Consider the following 17,992-nt stretch of genomic DNA (forward strand, 5'->3'; position numbering starts at 1 on the left):
CCGCGCCTGCGCACTGGGCGCGCTCTGCGGCGCTCCGGCCGGCGTCGTGCGCCCCCTCGCGGCCGGCGGCGCGGGGCCGACATGGCGGCGCGGCGGCTGTGGGCGCTTCTGGCTGCGCTGCGGGCGGGGTGGTGCCTGCTGCCGCAGGCCGGCTACCTGCATCCCGACGAGTTCTTCCAGTCGCCCGAGGTCATGGCAGGTAACGCGGCGGGAGGGCGGGAGGGGCCGAGGCGCGCTGCTCCCCGAGAGCCGCCGCCGGCAGAGCTCGTGTCCTCAGCGCGGCTCCGCCCGCAGGCGGCTCCTGGCCGCGTCCCGTCCCCGCGGCAGCGCTGCCCGAGTGGCGGCGCCGGGAGAGGGTGAGAACGGAGGACGAGCTGAAGGCTGCTGGCGGGCTCGGTGCTCTGGGGGCGGCCGTGTAGCGCAATGCCTTTTGGCACCGAGTTGTACCCCGACGTTGAAGTACTGAATAAAATAGATATGTCTGCTTTTTCTTTCTTTTTTTTTTTTCCTTCGTAGGAGACGTTTTAAACCTACGGGTCCATTATCCCTGGGAATTCCTTTCCAGCTCTCCCTGCAGAACAGCTGTTTTCCCATTACTGACCTCTGGAGTTGCCTACTGGGTGCTGAAGGCGTTGCAGCAGCTGGATGTGTGCTCGCGTTGTGTCAGCAGCTATACCCTTCTCGTGTCTCCTCGCCTTCTCCTTACGGTCTTTTCTTTTGTACTTGACTACAGTGTGCACCGATTGGCTCCTGCCTGGGGAGCGGATCCGTGGGAAGCACTGCTCCTCCTTGCAGGATCGTATGTCACTTTGGTGTTTTACACCAGAACGTTCACCAACACACTTGAAGGATTTCTCTTTGCACTTCTGCTGGTTTTGGTTTCCTCCAAAAAATCTGACAGCCGCATCACAAAACCTGCATGCAGCCATCTGATAGGTGCTGTAATAGCTGCAGGGTTTTTCAACAGGCCGACTTTTCCGGCATTTGCACTAATGCCCCTGCTCTACTGGGCACGTTTAAATGCTGACTCTCAAAAGAGCATTAAAACTCTCATAAACCCCTTTTTAAAACTTACCACCTGTGCATGTTTTACTGCCGTTGTCTTCATAGCAGCTGACACCATGTATTTTACCTCAGTGGGCTTGGACAGCCTTTTCAGCTTTACAAACAGCAGCCTGTTCGATGTCATAGCTCTGTTAAATCACAGAGTGGTGGTGACCCCTTTCAACTTCCTCTGCTATAATCTTGATTCTCGTAACCTTGCACAGCATGGAAGTCACCCACGAGTTACACATTTTATAGTTAATGGAGTCATGCTCTTTGGGATCTTACACCTTCTGGCCATCGATGCTGGGTTTAAAATGCTAAAGAAATACATCCAGCAGTTAATGCGGGTTGGATTGTATTACCGTGGGCCACCCAGGTTATCAGTGCATTCCGAGGGCCAGCCAACACTGCTGCTGTTTTATTTTGTTCCTTTGGCACTTCTCTCCCTCTTCAGCCACCAAGAGCCTCGATTTCTCATCCCTCTCATCTTGCCATTAGTCCTGTTCAGCGCATCACAGAATAGAGCTGTGAAGTGGAAACCCATCATTATCATTTTTAATGTTCTCGGGGCTTTCCTGTTTGGATGCCTGCACCAGGGGGGACTGATACCATGCTTTTTTCACTTGGAGCACGTCTTGCATTCTTCAGACTCCTCAAACCATCCAAGACACTATACTCTGCTCTTTGCTCACACCTACATGCCTCCTAGGTCTCTGCTAAATATCAAGAAGAAAGACACACATGTAGAAGTGATTGATATGGCTGGGTCTGAAGAGGAAACCCTCTGCCAAATGGTAGGACAGCACGCAAACAATTGTACCTGCAGTGACTGTCACTTTTTGGTTATAATCCCCGGTACAGTCAGAGCCACAATTGCCAAATGTGGGGTCTCGCTCAAGAATGAGACTTTGATATTTCCACACTTATCAATGGAAGATCCACCACAGCTATCCTTCCTATTCAGTGAAAACTGGAGAAGTCAGTTAGGACTATACATCCTTCAGCTAGGCAGAGCTCAGCAGAGACTTTAGATCTCAGAATGTTTTAGGTTTTCACTTTGACGCTGCCCAAATGTGCTGTCAGACCTCCCTCTTCAAAATCCTGTGCTCAGCACAGGCAGTGCTGTTGTGAGCTCAATTCTCCCCCTTTCTTCATGCTCAGCATAGCTACCTCTACCAAGATTTGAATCATTCAGTCCCTGTGGTGTTCCTGAGAAGCTTGCCTTGTTTTCCTGATGAGAGAAGATGAACCCAGAGACCACAGAAACGGATTTGAGCTTCGTTCTTTTCGTATGAGATACACATGAGAAGTTCGTATAATCTCAGATGGAAGGTTTGTGGGCTGCGCTACTGAAACGAGGCGTTTAGCTCATCTGCTGGAGAGAGGTTACTAGACTAGGAGGACTTCATCTGATTCAATATGGTTTTACCTTCATGCCCTTGAAATTTCAGACCCTCCTCTCTGTCCCTATACACGATATGGACACCAGTGTTACAAATATTGTTTGAGGTATTTCTGCCCTGAAAAATCCCCAGTATTGATGTAACAGAAGCAGATTTAGAACGCGGAAGATGCTTCAGCACAGGCATTTATGCTAAATCCTAAAATTTTGCTTTCTCAAGAAGCATTTTGCACGGTAAGTCTCTGTTGTGTGCTCACCTTGAACCCCTCCATCCCTCATTGCCAATACCTGCATACTGAGGGTGCATGCTTTTTGGTGGGGTAGCAGCAGAGCAGCTGTACCAATGGCTCATCCAGTAGCAGAAGGAATTACAAAAGCATCACAATTGTATATTCTATTTCTTTTTTGCTCTTTTAAGTTGGGACAACAGTATTGTGCCAAAATTTGTATTCCGTGTCCTGCTTACTGTTTTCAGCTATTCTTAAACAGCTATGAAGTTTCATAACTATTTTGAAACTTATGATCTTATGAACTTATGGTAACTGTTGAACTCATGATCCCTGTACAAATGGGGTAGATCTTGAAACTCTTCCTGGTTGTGACGAAGCACCAACCAACAATCATAAATTTGTACCACTCACAGGTCACCTGGAGCAGAGCCAGGCAGAGACCCCAGACTACAAATACTGACTCAGATTGAAAATGCACTGCTTCTGTCTCATCAGATGGACTTTTATTGAGTACACCATAGATTCAGTTTTTCAGTTTAATTTTACCAGCAGAACTGGAAGCCACGTATCTTGCCCGAGGAGATTGTGGACGCCCCATCCCTGGATGCAAGGCCAGGCTGGATGTGGCTCTGAGCAGCCTGGTCTGGTGGTTGGCGACCCTGCACATAGCAGGGATTTGAAACTAGATGATCACTGTGCTCCTTTTCAACCTATGCCATTGTAGGATTCTGTCTCATAGGGAGGCTCCCCTTTAACGTCCAGTGATACCAACTATGGCAGTCTTCCTCCCAGGTTACCTCAGCATGCAGTCAGCTGCACCCCGAGGTATGTGGCAAAGCTGTTTAAGTCTTGTGGATGTTCATACAGTACTGAAAGCAAAGCAGCCCAGCCTATCAGGACAATGGATACATTTCTTCCATTCTACCCATCATCATCATCACTAGAGCTTTGTCTCTTTGTCTCCAAGCCGCCATACAAGCACAGACTATGTAGACTACCGCTGCTGCACGGATAGGAATCGTTACAGGACCTCTGGTGAGAAATGGCTTTATTTGAGGGTTCACATCACGCAGTAACAATCTTCACAGTATTCTGGATGACGCTCGATGTAAGCCTGCCCGCTGCTTGTAGCTGAGCGCCGTGCACAGTACGAAGTGATGGTGACACGGTGACAGACACGGTGACCGGCCCCACCGCAGCGCTCCGTGGCCGCCTTCGTGCCGCTCCTCGGGTCCCCCCGCTCCGTTCGGTGCCGTCACCGCCAAACCGTCTCCATGGGCCCGGCCACGCGCACGCCCCGCACGGCCGCCTCCTCCCGCCGCTCAGGGCCGGCCGCTCCGTCCCGGTCCCCGTCCCGGTCCCGATCCCCTCCCGGGGGATTCCGGCCAGCCCCGCGGCTGGCCGCCGTCCTTCAGCCGCCCCAGGAAGGCGTCCCGCAGGCGGGTCAGGCCGGGCTGCAGGTCCCTCGCCGCCCGGCGGGCGCCCAGCTGCCCTCGGGTGATGGCGCTGGCGGTGAGACGGGCGGCGGCGCGGATGGGCCGCGACTCGGAGAGCTTCTCGATGAGGTGCGGGTTGCTGAGCAGCGCCAGCAGCACCCGCCGCAGCACCATCCTGCGCGCCGCTCCCGCGAGAGTCGGCGCGACCCGAGCGTTCTCGCGAGAGCCGCCGAGCGGGAGGGACCGGCTCTCGCGAGAGCGGCGTCGCGTCCCGCCATTGGCAGCGGAAGCAGGGGCGCCATGTTGCGCGGCTGCGGTGCGGGCCGGCAGCATGTGCTCGGGCGGCACGCTGAGCATCCTGCGCAGCGACTCCTACGTGGACCTCAGCCAGTACCGCGATCAGCACTTCCGGGTAAGAGCCGCGAGGGTCCCGGTGCCGGTCTCGATCCCGGTCCGTGTGCCGCCGGGTAACGCTATGGTTGCGCTTAGGGCACGCGGTACGACCAGGAAAGGCTGCTGAGGAAGAGCTGCACGCTGTACGTGGGGAACCTCTCGTTCTACACCACGGAGGAGCAGATCCACGAGCTGTTCGGCAAGAGCGGCGACATCAAGAAGATCATCATGGGGCTGGACAAGGTGAAGAAGACCGCCTGCGGCTTCTGCTTCGTCGAGTATCCTTCTGCCGGCCGCGTTCTGGCGCTGGGCCTGGGCAGTAAAACATTTCTCTTGGGCTTTTGTTGGTCTCGTGCTTCCCTGCGATGCACGGCCTCTGTGGGTCCGGGTGTTGTCCTGCTATCGCTCTGTGTTCTCTCTGAGCTCTCAGGCCTGACAGATCCGTGCACGGTTTTCTTTAACAAATTCCTGAGGTATTACGCAAGGGGAGATGCTGAGAACGCAATGCGGTACATCAATGGGACCAGGCTTGACGACAGGATCATAAGGACGGACTGGGATGCAGGATTTAAGGAGGGCCGGCAGTACGGCCGGGGGAGGTCAGGGGGCCAGGTAGGTTGTCTGCTTTCTGAGGGGCTGGTGACTGTCAGCTTATTGCTTTTTGAATGGACGCACCCAGAACAACTTAAGGAACAGCAACTTCAGAGATGTTGAAGATCATAATATATGTTAATCCCTAAGTGTTTTATCAGTGGTGTTATCTGCTGAGGATAATTATTCATATATTTCACTGAAAGTATTTTCAGAAGCCTGATGATTGTTTGGGGAGGTAACTCATATAAATAAACCCAGGAAACGTAAAGCTGGCAAAAACACAAAAGAGAACACTCAGCTCACCAAAAGTCGGGTGGGTAGCAGGTAGTTTTACTGCTGAAAAAATGAGACAGTGATGATGGCCAGTCTGTCTTGATTGATAGTGCCCAAAGGGACCATTTAACAGGAAATGTATTTGACCTGGCATTCTGGGTTTGTGCATGATGCACTTTTCCTTTTCTTTTGTCAGACAACTTTTGTGCAGACTCAGTTTGACCATATAATCTGATGGTGTAGAAGCTCTTGCTAAAATACCTTTCTGTATATATTTACCAGACTTTCGTTTTTTGTTTTTTTCTCCTTTGTAAGGTCAGAGATGAGTATCGGCAAGACTATGATGCTGGAAGAGGTGGCTATGGTAAAACTGTTCAATGCCAGTGAATAGTGAATGACTCATCGGCCTCACGGGAGAACTAAATGCCAATTGTAAATGTTGTGAGGCGCAGAGCAGATCTTTTGCACACAAGTTCATGTAAATAGAAATTTACAGGAGCTAGTATCAGTGTTCCTGTAGTCACATGGTATATTCTATTTCTCTTCTCTTTTAATACCAGGATGCAAAACATTGCCAAGCACACTAATACACAGGACCTGGGAGCAAGGTTTTAAGCAATAGTATGCATGAGACTTTGGTCTCAGAATGCTGCTGCAAATCTACTGAAAGAATCAAAGGTTTAACAGAATGGTGCTTCTTTTTTTCCCTGGCAAAAACTTGATTATTCTGTCACTGGATTTTGTTTATGTTAGTATCACAAGGCAGAGGGAGATCTTAAAGCTAGATTTGTGTATGGTTCAGAGACTGAAGGAAAAGTCAAAGTGCCCAAAAAAGGAATGAAATTCCAATTTCCAGAGTAGTCTTAAAGTTGTAGACGTTGAGTTTGGTGAATTAGCAGCCTTTTACACTTTCTGAGTTAGCTTTTCCTTTCTGAGTAAGCACACATCTTTGAAGGGCACAATAAAGCAAGCCAGCCTGAGCCCAGGAATCATAAAATGGGAAGCAAACCTAGCAGATGAGAGAAGTCAGACCTTGCAGTGTTCTTCAGAGTATACTGCTGTTGTATGACACTGTATGGTCCAGAACCATCTTGCTTTGTGAGGCATGAAGTGCAGGAATTACAGTACTAGTTATTTTCGTGGTTGGAGTAGTACTGTTTTACTCCAGTCTGGTAACACTCCATAGCCTTAATATTTGGGGAACAGTATCTTCCCTGTGTCTGCAAGGGTAGCACGGAGCCAAGCTTTGCAGTTAATCCCTTCCCCGCTCCTTCCTTGCCCTAGTGACAGTCAGTATGAGGAATTATCTGTATAGTGGGAAAGCTTGTTCTCAAAGTAGATTTTCTGTTTGAGAAACCTGATGGCAAATAAAGTTAAAAATAATTTTAAAAAATTAGCTTTGGAGAAGCTTTATGTGGAGTACGTGGTAAGACTGGTGAAAGAACTGTGGGACTCCTCTCGTATTTTTTTTCTTCCTCTAGATCTTAGGACAAAGGGGAATAAATATGTTAGGCAAGAATTCCATACTCAGAGGTGATGAGGAAATGGCCCAAGTTGTCCAGAGAGCTGTGGGTGCCCCTTCCCTGTAGGTGAGCAAGGCTGGGCTGGGTGGGGCCCTGGGCAGCCTGAATTGGTTGGGGGCCACCATGCTACTGCAGGGGTTGGGACCAGACTGAGTTCCCAACCCAAGCCATTCTATCATACTGTGATTAATACTGCAAGTTAATGTGATGGGATATGGTAATACTGCATCAGGAAAAAAAAAAAAGTGAAATGAACTGCTGAAATGAACTGGGTTTAGAAGAAATTGTTAAAGGCTGATGGATTATTTTTTTTTTCCTTTTTGGATGGACTTCTGAGTTCTTTGGAAACTGCAATTCGTAAGGCCTTGTCCAAATACCTTGACTTCCCAAAGGTCTTTAAAATCTTTAGTATGTAAAATTTGACCTTTTTTCATGGAATATCAGATAATGGAAATCTTGACATGTTTCTAATATACAGTTAGTCACAACTGTTACTGTACATTTGAATTACAGAACTACAGTAAGATGCCTTTCCCATTAAGTGAGGTTGAGGGGGGCCTTTTGATTTTTGTTTCTTGTTTTTCTTTTTTCCTGGCACACAGAGTAAAGCTGGATTTTCAGGATCACTTGATGCTGATCTGAAAAGAAGACGTTGAGCAGATTATCTTTTTCTGTGTAGAAAAATCATTTGATTATGAGCTTGCAGCATGTAATCTGCTGTAGGAAACCTCTAAGTTTATTTTTTGCAGTGCCAGTTTTGTACAAAAGTCTGTACTATCAAAACTTGAGGTCACTTTCAAATAAAGCTGCAACACTAAATCGATTTTTTTTCCCCATTGATTCTGTTTAAAAAATAAGCAAAAATAGAGATTATCTACACTCGGTAGCCCTGAGAAGATCTTAGGGCTCCTGGTAGATTAAAAGCTGGACATGAGGCAGCAATGTGTGCTTGCGGCCTGGTGCGCCGTTTCCTGGGCTGCAGATCAGCAGACAAAGACTGGTTCTGTTTGGTGCTGTGTTTAATGGTAAGTATTTGAAATGGTGACAGAGACATGAGGTAAGGCTCTCAAAAATATTCACATCTATTAATGTTGTAACAATAATGTCATGAATTGTACAGCCTCAAAATGAGAAGCCACTAGTAACTACAGAAAAACGTCTGTGCACATGATACTGTAAGACATGTTGTTTTAATCAATGGGTCTGTTCAGATCAGGGCAATATGCTTTAGGAGTTTGGTGCTGTCGAGTAAAAAGATGCTGTGTATGTGTAAGGTTTACTGAATGCATCATAGTGCAGTTCCAGCTGTGGTTGGTGTGTAAAGGGGCTGCACTCTTAGTGCTTTCATTATTTTGAACAAACTGGGTAACCCAGCTGTGCTGTGCACCCATCTCTGCACTGAAGAGCACAGGGAGAGGTTTTACAACTTTTCAAGTTGCCCTTTCAAGAAAAGCTGGGGCTTGCCTTCAGTAGAGGATCCTGATCCGCTCTTGTTCTTGCCATTGAATGGGAAGCAGGCTGGTTGGAGGTGACTTGCTTTATTAATGACCCATTTCTAATGAGGTGAGGAGTTATAATGAGTTAAATGGGTTTATGTTTTTGGGGTTGGTTTTTTTGTTTGTTTGTTTTTTGTTTTTTTAGTTATTAGTATGATGATGACCAGCTTTCAACTTCTTTTAACACAGAAACAACAACTTTGAAAAAAATAATAACTGAAAGGTTTTTTACTGTGAGGTTCTCTATTTTTCAGTGGGATTTAAAAGCACATGGACATACGTAAAGTCTTAGCTTCTTAAAAGGGAAGCTTTTAGGTTAGTTAGGTTAGGAAGCTTTTTAGTTAGTAGAGGAAACTCCTTGAGCCTGGTTTGATTTTAACATTCTCTAATAGCAGTCCGGCATGGCTCTGCTGAAGCAAGAGCTGTACCAAAGCAGCTGCCAATTCCGTGGCCTCTTAAAGCATGAGGAGTGTATGTCTGCATAAAGTTGGGGCTGAGTGCTTCAGGGACCAAAGTTTCCTGTGTGGTGTGTCATTACAAAGGTAAGCCATGATGGTCCAGTTTACAAGCCATGATTTGAGAGGAACACGGAGTTTTTCCTTATCACCTGCCTACATTATTTACTCTCACCTTGGCCTGGAGAGGTCTTGAGCAAGTCCTGCTTAACGTTCCAGACAGCAGCAAATTATGGGATAAGGGTTGGGCAGATTTCCTGTGTTCCACTCTAATTTCTGGGTGAATGAACTAGGACAGGAGCATATGTGAAAATGTGAGATTTATGTAGTAATACTACATAACTTAACCCAATGCCTGTGCCACAAAGAGAGCAAGGTTTTGTTGTGTCCTGGTCAGGTGAAGGTGGTTACAGAAGGAAGGGAGTTTTTTGACCTTCAGAAGCCACATTCTGAAAGCAGAAATGTGTTGTTATGTATTGGTTCCATATTTTATGGTGATGATCTGCCCCTGCTCTGCTTCCCAGCCTGCTACCAGAGACAGAGATGTGCTTTACCTCAGTGGGATATCACTCTTCAGTTTTATTTCAGCTTCTAACGAAAGGTTGAGCATCTGTTACAGTTATCTACAAGGGAGGAGGAGAACTAGTAGACACGAGTATCCAAACCCTTCTTTGCAGCACTCACTGACTGGCATATTTAGATCTGATGCAAACCTTTCCCTTCTACAAAGCCATGGTGTTTGAGCTTCAGACACAAGGAGCAGCTGGGAAGTGCCAGCTGGCTCCCTCTCCTGACTGCAAAGCAGTGTGTCTGCTTTCTGAACTAGCAAAGCCAGCTGCTGGCAGTAGCTCGATGCAGCGTGCAATGCATGGTTCAGGCTCATGGCTTTGCTTTTTTGTGTGTTGTAAAAATCTAGAGAAAGCCAAAACCCACCTTAGTTCTGGATGTGTAGTAAGAAACTGAAATACTGCTGGGGAGGAAAGAGTGTGTGTTAAGTGTTACTCAGGGAACAGCTGGGAGCATCACCTTTCTGCACTGCCCTGAGGGTGAGTGTTGTCAGGTATGAGGCCATAGCTCAAGTGCTTGTGTTGTTTTTAATGTTATTTTCATTAGAGCTATTTCTGACCCATTAATCAGAGTGGGCTGTTGCAGAATTCCTCTGGAATGGGCATTGCTCTGTAAGGGTGGTATTGGATCACAATTTACCTCAGCTGTAATTAGAAGATGTTTTTCTCTCAATGCAGTTTGAGGACAAATGGGAAATAAAAGTTGCCATTTTTATATTTATCCAATTACATGTAACATAAGCGTCAGCATAAATTAGCCAGATGCAGCCAGCTTGCAGTTAAATTTCTGGATAATGAAACTTTCTGCACCTACCTTTCCCTGCAAGGCAATGGTTTGAAAAGAGATGCAGTTTTTGTACTCACAGTAGATAAGAGCATAAAGACAATGCACTAGTCTTTAGATCTGTAGCTCACACGTAGTTTGAATTGCGTCAAGCTGAACTTGTGTCAGCTTTCTGACTTCCTTCTACTCGTTTGAAATAACGATCCTATTCCTCTGTGCTTCGTATTGTTATGTTTTAGGAATGGCTACTTTTTCTGAATTAAACGTTTGTCTGTTTACCTTAATTATAAATCATTGCCTCTTCATGGGCAGTTGGGTGTTTGGTTTTCTGAAGTACTGCTGTTCTGCAGCCTGTTCCATGGCTGTTGATGAGAACCAGCCGGAGCGCAGTCAGCATGTCGTGCTGCCACAAGATGTCATGACAAGCCGTGTCTGACTGCAGGACTCACACACTGCATCCCTGGCACTCAGCGAGGCTGAGCAGTGCTTATGAAGCAATGTGCTCTGGGGGCGTATCGCTTTGCCATGCTGCTCCTTGAAGAAATGCTTTTTTGTGTTGTTTTTGCATTGAAACAAAAATCTGGTGACTGAATTGCCTCCAAACACGCCCTGAAGTGATAGGAGTGAATGCGTTCTGACAGTGCTGAGGTGTAGCGTAATGCTGAGCACCATAGGGTGGAGGTGTTCTTTCTGTATGTTGTAACCAAGATTTTGCAAACTGCCAAAGGGTGGTTTTGGTTGTGTTTTTTCATCCTCTGGAATGTATACTTTGGAAGGAGAAGGAATGTGTTTCTAGGAACTGGGAATGACTTTGCCCATTAAATCCCAGAATGTCCTAATCTGTTCCCCCTTGCTTTTGGTTTTAAATTCCCAGCTGAATCTCCTCTTTGAAATGTCCACGTTATCTTGGTCAAACCTCTGAGCAGCAGCCTTACAATGTTCCAGACTGCATAGCAGCAGGGACTTGTTTGCTGCTGCCTACCCTTGACAGAGGGAAACTGGGTGGAGACTCTGTAAGCTGCCTTGGTGTCGTACATATACTCTAAGTCATGGCAGGCTTTTTGGTGAATTGTTTTGTTTGCAGACCTGTCAGGAACTCAGTTTTCTCTCCCATTTTGTTCAGTGAGATCTGCTTGCATAACGTTTAAGCACTGAATTTGGTTTAATGAGCTTTATCAAACTTATTTCTCTGTCACATAAACACAAAACACACACAGAGGATATGGGGCTTACTTTAAAAGACATTTGTTCTTTATGTACCACCCTCTCTAGTAAGCCTTGCTGCTGTGACGCTGGCTGGGTGCTCAATGCATTTCATTTCAGGGCTTTGCACAAAATACTTTTACACCTAAATGTATCAGGAGAGGGACTGGTTACTATATCTGTGCGTCGCTGGTTTGTTATTTGATACAATCAAAAGGAATCTTAGGGTCTGCCAGCAGCAGTAAGAATGCAGGTAGCTGTAACGAAGCCGAAAGGCACCATAATCATTGTGTTTCTGTAGAGGAAATGCTGCCAGATTTCTGCTACAGTTTGTTCTCTGTGAGAAGTTGGTTTCTTTTCAGAGTTTTAATAGATGGAGTTGGGCAGGGAGGGAAGGTGGTGCTTTGCCAACATAAATATTCACAAGTGAAAAGATTCCTCTTCATGTGATTTCAGGGTAATCTTGGAAAAGAATGTGTTCAGTTTGTATCGTATTTAAATTGAATATCCATGTCATCAGCGTGGTTCTTTTGAAGATACAAGGCTGGGTTCTCAGACAGTTTCATGGATTTTGGATGAGAATATTGAATGAGATCAGTGTAACTCCAAATTGCAATAGAACACATTTACCCATATGAATATGAACCAAAAATATCTCAAGCCTATCTTGCTGGTTACTGAATTCCAAGAGCTATGTGATAAAGATCTGAGGAACAGACGGGTAAATGAACATATATGTCCTGTTTGGGAAAATGTTCCCGCTTGTTCTCCTGTCTGTCAGCACACTGAGCAATAGGAACTAGAACTTTTCTAGAATAGAAGCGTTTGTTTTGTAGGTGTGCGACCACGAAGTCCAGCAGCAGCAAATCCTCGTCCACATTTCTGTATCAGCATGTGCTGTAACTCATACCGCTTTTAGTGCCAGCCGAGGGAATCTTCACATGTGTTCATGATGACCACATCAGGACTGAATCAGTTTCTCGCAGCCTTTGGTTGCACGTGAAGTGCAGTTATAGTCAGGTCTGGAAATGCTCTTGTCATGGCGAGTATTCGAAAATATGAGTACATGGATGGAGAGCGTGTGTGTTCTACATACCTGGTGACTATTCTTGTTCGGCCCCATTTTGGTCTGGCATGTCCTCCATGTGATTGTATTGTTGAAAACCAAGAGCACTGGTAAGGAATAACAGACTTCAGAGAAGCTCTGTTGTCTCTGCCATTTTACAGCTCTTGGGGAAAAAAAAACTTTAAATCAGCTTTAATGTGGATTATTCTAAAACTTCTTCAGACAGATGAGTGATCTCTTATCATCTTTATATTTATGAACAGATGAATTTCTATGAGCAACCTAAGAATATTTCAGGTGAGCATCATGCAATGGTATTCCAAGAAAATTGTACTTCTCATTTTGAATTGTTTTGGGTATGCCCAAAGATGCAGTCAGGATGAGTAGCAGCCCAAGGTTTGTGAGTGCTTAGTGCCACTGTTGAGAATGAGCCTTAGGGCTCCAGAAAGTGCTGCAGATACTGGAGAGTGGGAAAGTGAACCATATGTTCCCATAACTCTTCAAGCTTCCAACAGCTTTATGAGAAATGGCTGTGGCTGATATGCCAGGAGAATTCCTGAAAGGGAATGTAGAACGGTATTGACTGCTGAATTACCTCAAAGCAAGCCAGGGAGGCTGAGCAAAACAGCTCCACAAAAAGTAGGAGAGATTCAGTGTCCCTCGGGGTAAGTGTCCAAGATCAGCTGCAAGACAGTATTTATCTCAGCATCCCAGGCGTGTGGGTCAACAAACATTAGTCAGTGTGAAGGCTGGCAGAGGAAGGCCTGGCTTCAGAAGGGTGCGCAAGGCTCACAGGGTGCAAAAGACGAGGGAAGACATCAGCTGATCTGTGCTCATCCAGTAACGCGGTCTGCAAGGCACGAGGTGCTAGCAGGGTAAAGTTAGTAAGCATTATCTGGTTCTGTAGCATGAAGAAGTACATGAAGTTCCTCAATTGTCTAAATTTTTTAAATTTAGAAAGCGTCATGCAAATTTAGTTTGTGCTAAGAGCCTTGAGGATATACATATATATATGCTAGACATATACTAGACATGGGCCATACTAGACAGTATGTTTCCACAAGTGTTGTCTGTGACAGTATAGCTTACAATGGAGATGTGAGCCTGAAACTGCAAAGAAGTAGCAGTGACAAAAGCTAGAAATAAAACATTGTCTATTCAGCTTTCCTTTTAAAAGGAGGAATACATATTCCACAGTTATAAAGGCTATATTGTTGCTTTTCAAATAGGATTCAAAGACACGGACTAAAATATGTCATAAGGAATTCTAGTTCCATTGGAGTAGGAACTGTTCTGTTTATGATCCCTGAAGAAAGCGTTTGGGTCGTGAACAGCAGTTCCATTTGTAGCAGGAAATGTAAGAATCGTTTTTGTGCAGGTCAGTACAAAATGAGCCTGCTGCTCCTGCCTGTGCTGGTCGCTGAGGAGGGGTCGTGGGGAAGGGGTAGAAGGATCTCCGATTTGGGATCGCAGTGGAAAGTGAGTGCTCTGGTAAGTGACTGTGCAGTTTGTATGGTCAGAAAAACGTCAGTGCTGCATCACAGAATATTTGTCTTTTCAGTTGTTTGTTATTTTCAAATTTACCAGCTTTGCTTGATTTTGAAGCAGTTTGATTACAGATGAGCACTGGGAGGAGTGGAGGTGCTCTGAGCTGGTTTGCTCCTGGCCAGGGCCTGGCTGCTGGCAGTGTTGTGAGGCTGTGCTCCGTGGCCTGATTCATGTTAGCAGCAGCTCAGGGATCTGTGAGATAATGGCCATTGCTCCCAAGCTTTTCTCCTTTCTGCCTCATTGCAGTCTTTATGCCAGTCCTTATAGCTTATGTTATCAGTGTGCTGAAGAGAAACATGAATATTATTTTTTTCCCCCCATGAAGCCAGGAAATTGGGAGTTGATTTTATATTAAAGCAAGGTGATTCATACTTTCCCCGAGGAATGCCAGAGTTAAGTGTTTTAGGCCTTCTGGTAAATATAGAAATGAAACATTTCCATGTGTGCCAAGAAGCTGGGGTGCTTTGTTCAACAACCTTTGAAGGAAAAGTTTTATATATTTTGAGATATTTCCCTGTCTCAAAATACATTTCCATATTTCCCAGAGACAAAACCCCACTCTCCAAAGCAACATTTGGCAGTTCCCTCTCCTCCTGTTGTAAAAAACCCATGCGTGCATCTGCAGCACAGCTGTGGGAGTGCATTGGGGAGCACAGAGACAACCTGCTGCCCTGCACAGCCCACGTCTGCCTTGGGGATGGTTCAAACTGACAGGAAGCACATCAGCAAAACAGTGTTCAGAGCAGGCTGAACTGAGAGCATAGGCTTAACTTGTAGATGCTGTGCTTAGGGACATGGGATAGTGGGGATGGGTTGGTAGCCGGACTGGATGATCTGTGCTGGTGAGATGTTCCCTTTGCCTGTGGCCTGTTCTCTCTGATACTGCTGCTGTGAGAGCTGGCACGTGGGCAGAGCATTGTCCTCAAAACACTTCATGAGTTCTTAATCTCTTCTAAAATTTGGAGCACTGAAATTAATTGACTGAATGTACTGTGCTGAATGGTAGCTTAATATGAGAAAGACGGCAAATTCTTGATGCATTTATTAACCGAGAGATCAGAATGTTCCTTTTCTAGTTATCTAATGAAAAGAGCAACCTTAAACAAAAAGGGAAAACTCTTCATCTTGATCCTTAGCTGACCTGCATCAGGCAGGGAAGACAGGAATGAGTTTCATGGGATCACAGGACCTGTCAACAAAACCCTCCTTTTCTGAAAAATTTCTCATTCCCTTGGCATTTAGTGGCATATGAGGGCCAAAGGGTTCATCTATGTTCTTTTAAGACTTTTTTTCTTAAACATAAGCACAGCTAAAAATATTCTAAATGCTGCAAAATCGCAGTGTGGTTTTACAGCGTTCACTGCAAAGATTCATCCTGAAATGCAGAAAGAAAAACTGAAACCAAAGATTTTTTGTGAGAGTTCTGTTTATGTTTTTGCACTGGTGGAATATTCACTGCTCTGTTGCAGATCAGTTTGGTTTTAGAAGGCAAGAAAAGGCTCAGATTGGATAGCACTGGAAAATTTTCTTTAGAATTATTGAAAAAATGTCAAAATTCACCTCTGTGACTCATGCAGCATGTTTTTATTTCTTCTCCTATATTTCAAAACAGGAATTGGCTCAGAGTAATTATGATGACATCTTTGAAAATCAGTTTTGCAGTGATTTTCTATGCTTTTGGAAAGCAGTGCTGAAATCTGAAGCTTGATTACTTGTTGTTTCCACTCTGTTTGCTTTCAGTGTCTCTATTCCAGCAGCTTACGTACTGGCAGAATGTCCTTTTGGGCTTAAATTTCTCCCTGTATGTTCTTCCTGTCCTAAGCTGCATGGATCATATATGACAGATCACATTTAATTGCTGTTCTTTTCTGCGTGTCTGTAATTTGACCAGAGGTGCCTGTGGTGAAGGCACAACAGCCTTATGTACTGCTGCCTTGTTGCAGCCTGGCTCTGTGAGCATCAGCACTAACGTGTGCCACGTCCTGCCTCGTTAGCATGGGTTTGAGCTCACTGGGGTAGCCCTGGAGCTGCTGGAGGCAGTGGCTGACCCTTCGTCTTCAGTTGCCTGTGATGTCTTTAGTTGCCTGAGGTCTTCCTAGGGATAAATGAATGGTGCTGAGCATCAGCAGTTCACTCTGCAGTCAGCATAAGACCTGTGGCATTTGCCAGAATTATACGGTTGTAGCCTGGGTAATCCCTGGGTGGTTATTACTTGGTTAAAATTAGCCAAAAGATGTTGTACTCTAAGGAGGATATTTTCCTGCCCTTCATGAGATGTTTGGCTCTGGTCAACACGTTCTGCTTGTACTATTATTGGTAACGCTGATCATTTTCCCCCCTACTTCTATTGCAAAATAGAATGACTTGTGTTTTCACTGGTGAGTGCTACTTTTGCATGTGGGTTCTATTTCATCACTAGTCCACAGCAGATGGACCAGCCGTGCATGCAAGGAGTGGGGCTGGACCGATTGGAGTGTGCTACTGAATGAGGCATGCATTTCGTGGCCTGTTTTGAGCACATCAGATAGGGAAATGCCAAAAAAAACAGTGCTAATTGCCAGAGTGCCAGCGGACAGAAGAAATCTCTGTTCAGAGCCTGCAGTAGCAGGGAGATAGGGCAGGTCCTGTCCTGGCACAAGATTTTTTTGCATCTTTCTGCAGAGTGTGTCCCGTAGCAGCCAAATTCTAAACAGCACTGGTAAATGCCAAACACCTTTTGTGCAGCTGCGTGAAAAAGCTGCTGAGGGAAACTGTTTATCACTCTCACCCACTTTGACTCAACCAGACAGACCCATGTTACTTGTATAGGAAATGGATCAGGAAGGGATAATTTCTTACAGCTTCTTTTCAAAAAGAAAGTTGCTCATTCATCATCAAACTAATTCTCATGGCTGTTTGTAATTCTGCTAATGACGGTGAAAACGGTGGGGCCCCTGGGTATAGCAGGACTCAGGATATTTTGACAAACGCTACTGTTGTGAGTGTGAGAGTCTCACATGGAGTAGCTCATAGCGCTGCTTGCTCAGTTAGAACTGCTGTTAACTGTGAGCTTCAGCGCTGAGCTCAGATAGGACGGTCCAAGACCTCGGATCTGCAGTGATGGGGCAGATTGAGGTGGGTTTTGAGACAGTTCCCAAGAACGTATCCCAGGTATCTTCCTTTTGGAAGTATATAATAAGAAATTTTCCTTGTCACTGTTGCCATTAGGGCAAAGTTTGGATGAAAGTGTATTTATGTAAATCGCCTAGATATTTTCATTATGCTTAGTGCTCAGGCTGTGTAAGTCCTAATGCTCTACCCATCTGCTCTGTGTAAAGATCATTTTAATCATTCAAGCAACCTTTATCTTAAGTTGCTTAAGCTTCTTGTGCAGATTATTACAGAGATGAAACTGGCCAGCTCCCCTCAGGACGTGTCTGGTGTCCCATATCCATCTTTACTATTAATGCTTCATTTAACGTGAGTCTTCTGTGCCTTATTCATTACTGAGATAAGCATTTAATAAAGGGATTTTGTCTCCCTTTTCTGATAGGTCTCAAGTTTCTTTCGTAGTAAGGGAAAATAAAGTCATCTTGTTGCGACTTTTAAATGCACCACCTCACTTGAAAGGTAAATTAATCTCCTGGATCAGAGCATATGGTCATGTTGACCTAACTGAGCTGCAGCAGGGAAGAATCTGGCCCACGTGTGCTTTTAAAACATAACAAAAAAAGGTATTGTCACATACTTCTTTTCAGCTGGAACTTAGATTGCATTATAGTTCACCCAGTGAACTGAATTTACTGATTCTTTCTAGTTGTAACCGGATTCATTTTTCTGATTTGCAGACTGCGTGTATTAACTCAGGTGTAAAGCATTTTCACTTTTTCTGGTTACGACAGATGAATCCTAACAGCTTGAAATAAGGTCTTGAAATTTCACTTATCTGTGAAAAGACTGCAAACACTGACTGCATGCAGCTGAAGAGCAATTCTGA

General features: G+C 45.4%; 3 protein-coding genes across 3 annotated transcripts; 2 read left to right on the forward strand and 1 right to left on the reverse strand.

The window, feature by feature from the left end:
- The first annotated feature begins 81 nt into the window (after positions 1-81).
- On the forward strand, positions 82-2,841 carry PIGZ (phosphatidylinositol glycan anchor biosynthesis class Z). Its single transcript, XM_042878332.1, has 2 exons — positions 82-199; positions 517-2,841. The coding sequence occupies exons 1-2, from the start codon at positions 82-84 to the stop codon at positions 2,076-2,078; spliced, it is 1,680 nt and encodes a 559-aa protein (XP_042734266.1). The 3' UTR covers positions 2,079-2,841.
- Positions 2,842-4,001: 1,160 nt separating this feature from the next.
- On the reverse strand, positions 4,002-4,294 carry NCBP2AS2 (NCBP2 antisense 2 (head to head)). Its single transcript, XM_042878333.1, has one exon. The coding sequence runs from the start codon at positions 4,287-4,289 to the stop codon at positions 4,002-4,004; it is 288 nt and encodes a 95-aa protein (XP_042734267.1). The 5' UTR covers positions 4,290-4,294.
- Positions 4,295-4,409: 115 nt separating this feature from the next.
- On the forward strand, positions 4,410-7,721 carry NCBP2 (nuclear cap binding protein subunit 2). Its single transcript, XM_042878570.1, has 4 exons — positions 4,410-4,527; positions 4,605-4,786; positions 4,982-5,120; positions 5,691-7,721. The coding sequence occupies exons 1-4, from the start codon at positions 4,447-4,449 to the stop codon at positions 5,760-5,762; spliced, it is 474 nt and encodes a 157-aa protein (XP_042734504.1). The 5' UTR covers positions 4,410-4,446; the 3' UTR covers positions 5,763-7,721.
- Positions 7,722-17,992: the final 10,271 nt, after the last annotated feature.

The sequence above is a fragment of the Lagopus leucura genome, unplaced genomic scaffold, assembly GCF_019238085.1.
Source record: "Lagopus leucura isolate 7727_CA_CO unplaced genomic scaffold, USGS_WTPT01 Super-Scaffold_100021, whole genome shotgun sequence".
Lineage (NCBI taxonomy): Eukaryota > Metazoa > Chordata > Aves > Galliformes > Phasianidae > Lagopus > Lagopus leucura.

What these genes read in the sequence shown, in the direction of transcription:
- PIGZ (XM_042878332.1), top strand. Translation starts at nt 82, where the DNA reads ATGGCGGCGCGGCGGCTGTGGGCGCTTCTGGCTGCGCTGCGGGCGGGG. An exon ending in GTCGCCCGAGGTCATGGCAG is followed by an intron (nt 200 to 516) that starts GTAACGCGGCGG and finishes TTTCCTTCGTAG; the next exon opens with GAGACGTTTTAAACCTACGG.
- NCBP2 (XM_042878570.1), top strand. Translation starts at nt 4,447, where the DNA reads ATGTGCTCGGGCGGCACGCTGAGCATCCTGCGCAGCGACTCCTACGTG. An exon ending in ACCGCGATCAGCACTTCCGG is followed by an intron (nt 4,528 to 4,604) that starts GTAAGAGCCGCG and finishes GGTTGCGCTTAG; the next exon opens with GGCACGCGGTACGACCAGGA. An exon ending in TGCGGCTTCTGCTTCGTCGA is followed by an intron (nt 4,787 to 4,981) that starts GTATCCTTCTGC and finishes CAAATTCCTGAG; the next exon opens with GTATTACGCAAGGGGAGATG.
- NCBP2AS2 (XM_042878333.1), bottom strand. Translation starts at nt 4,289, where the DNA reads ATGGTGCTGCGGCGGGTGCTGCTGGCGCTGCTCAGCAACCCGCACCTC.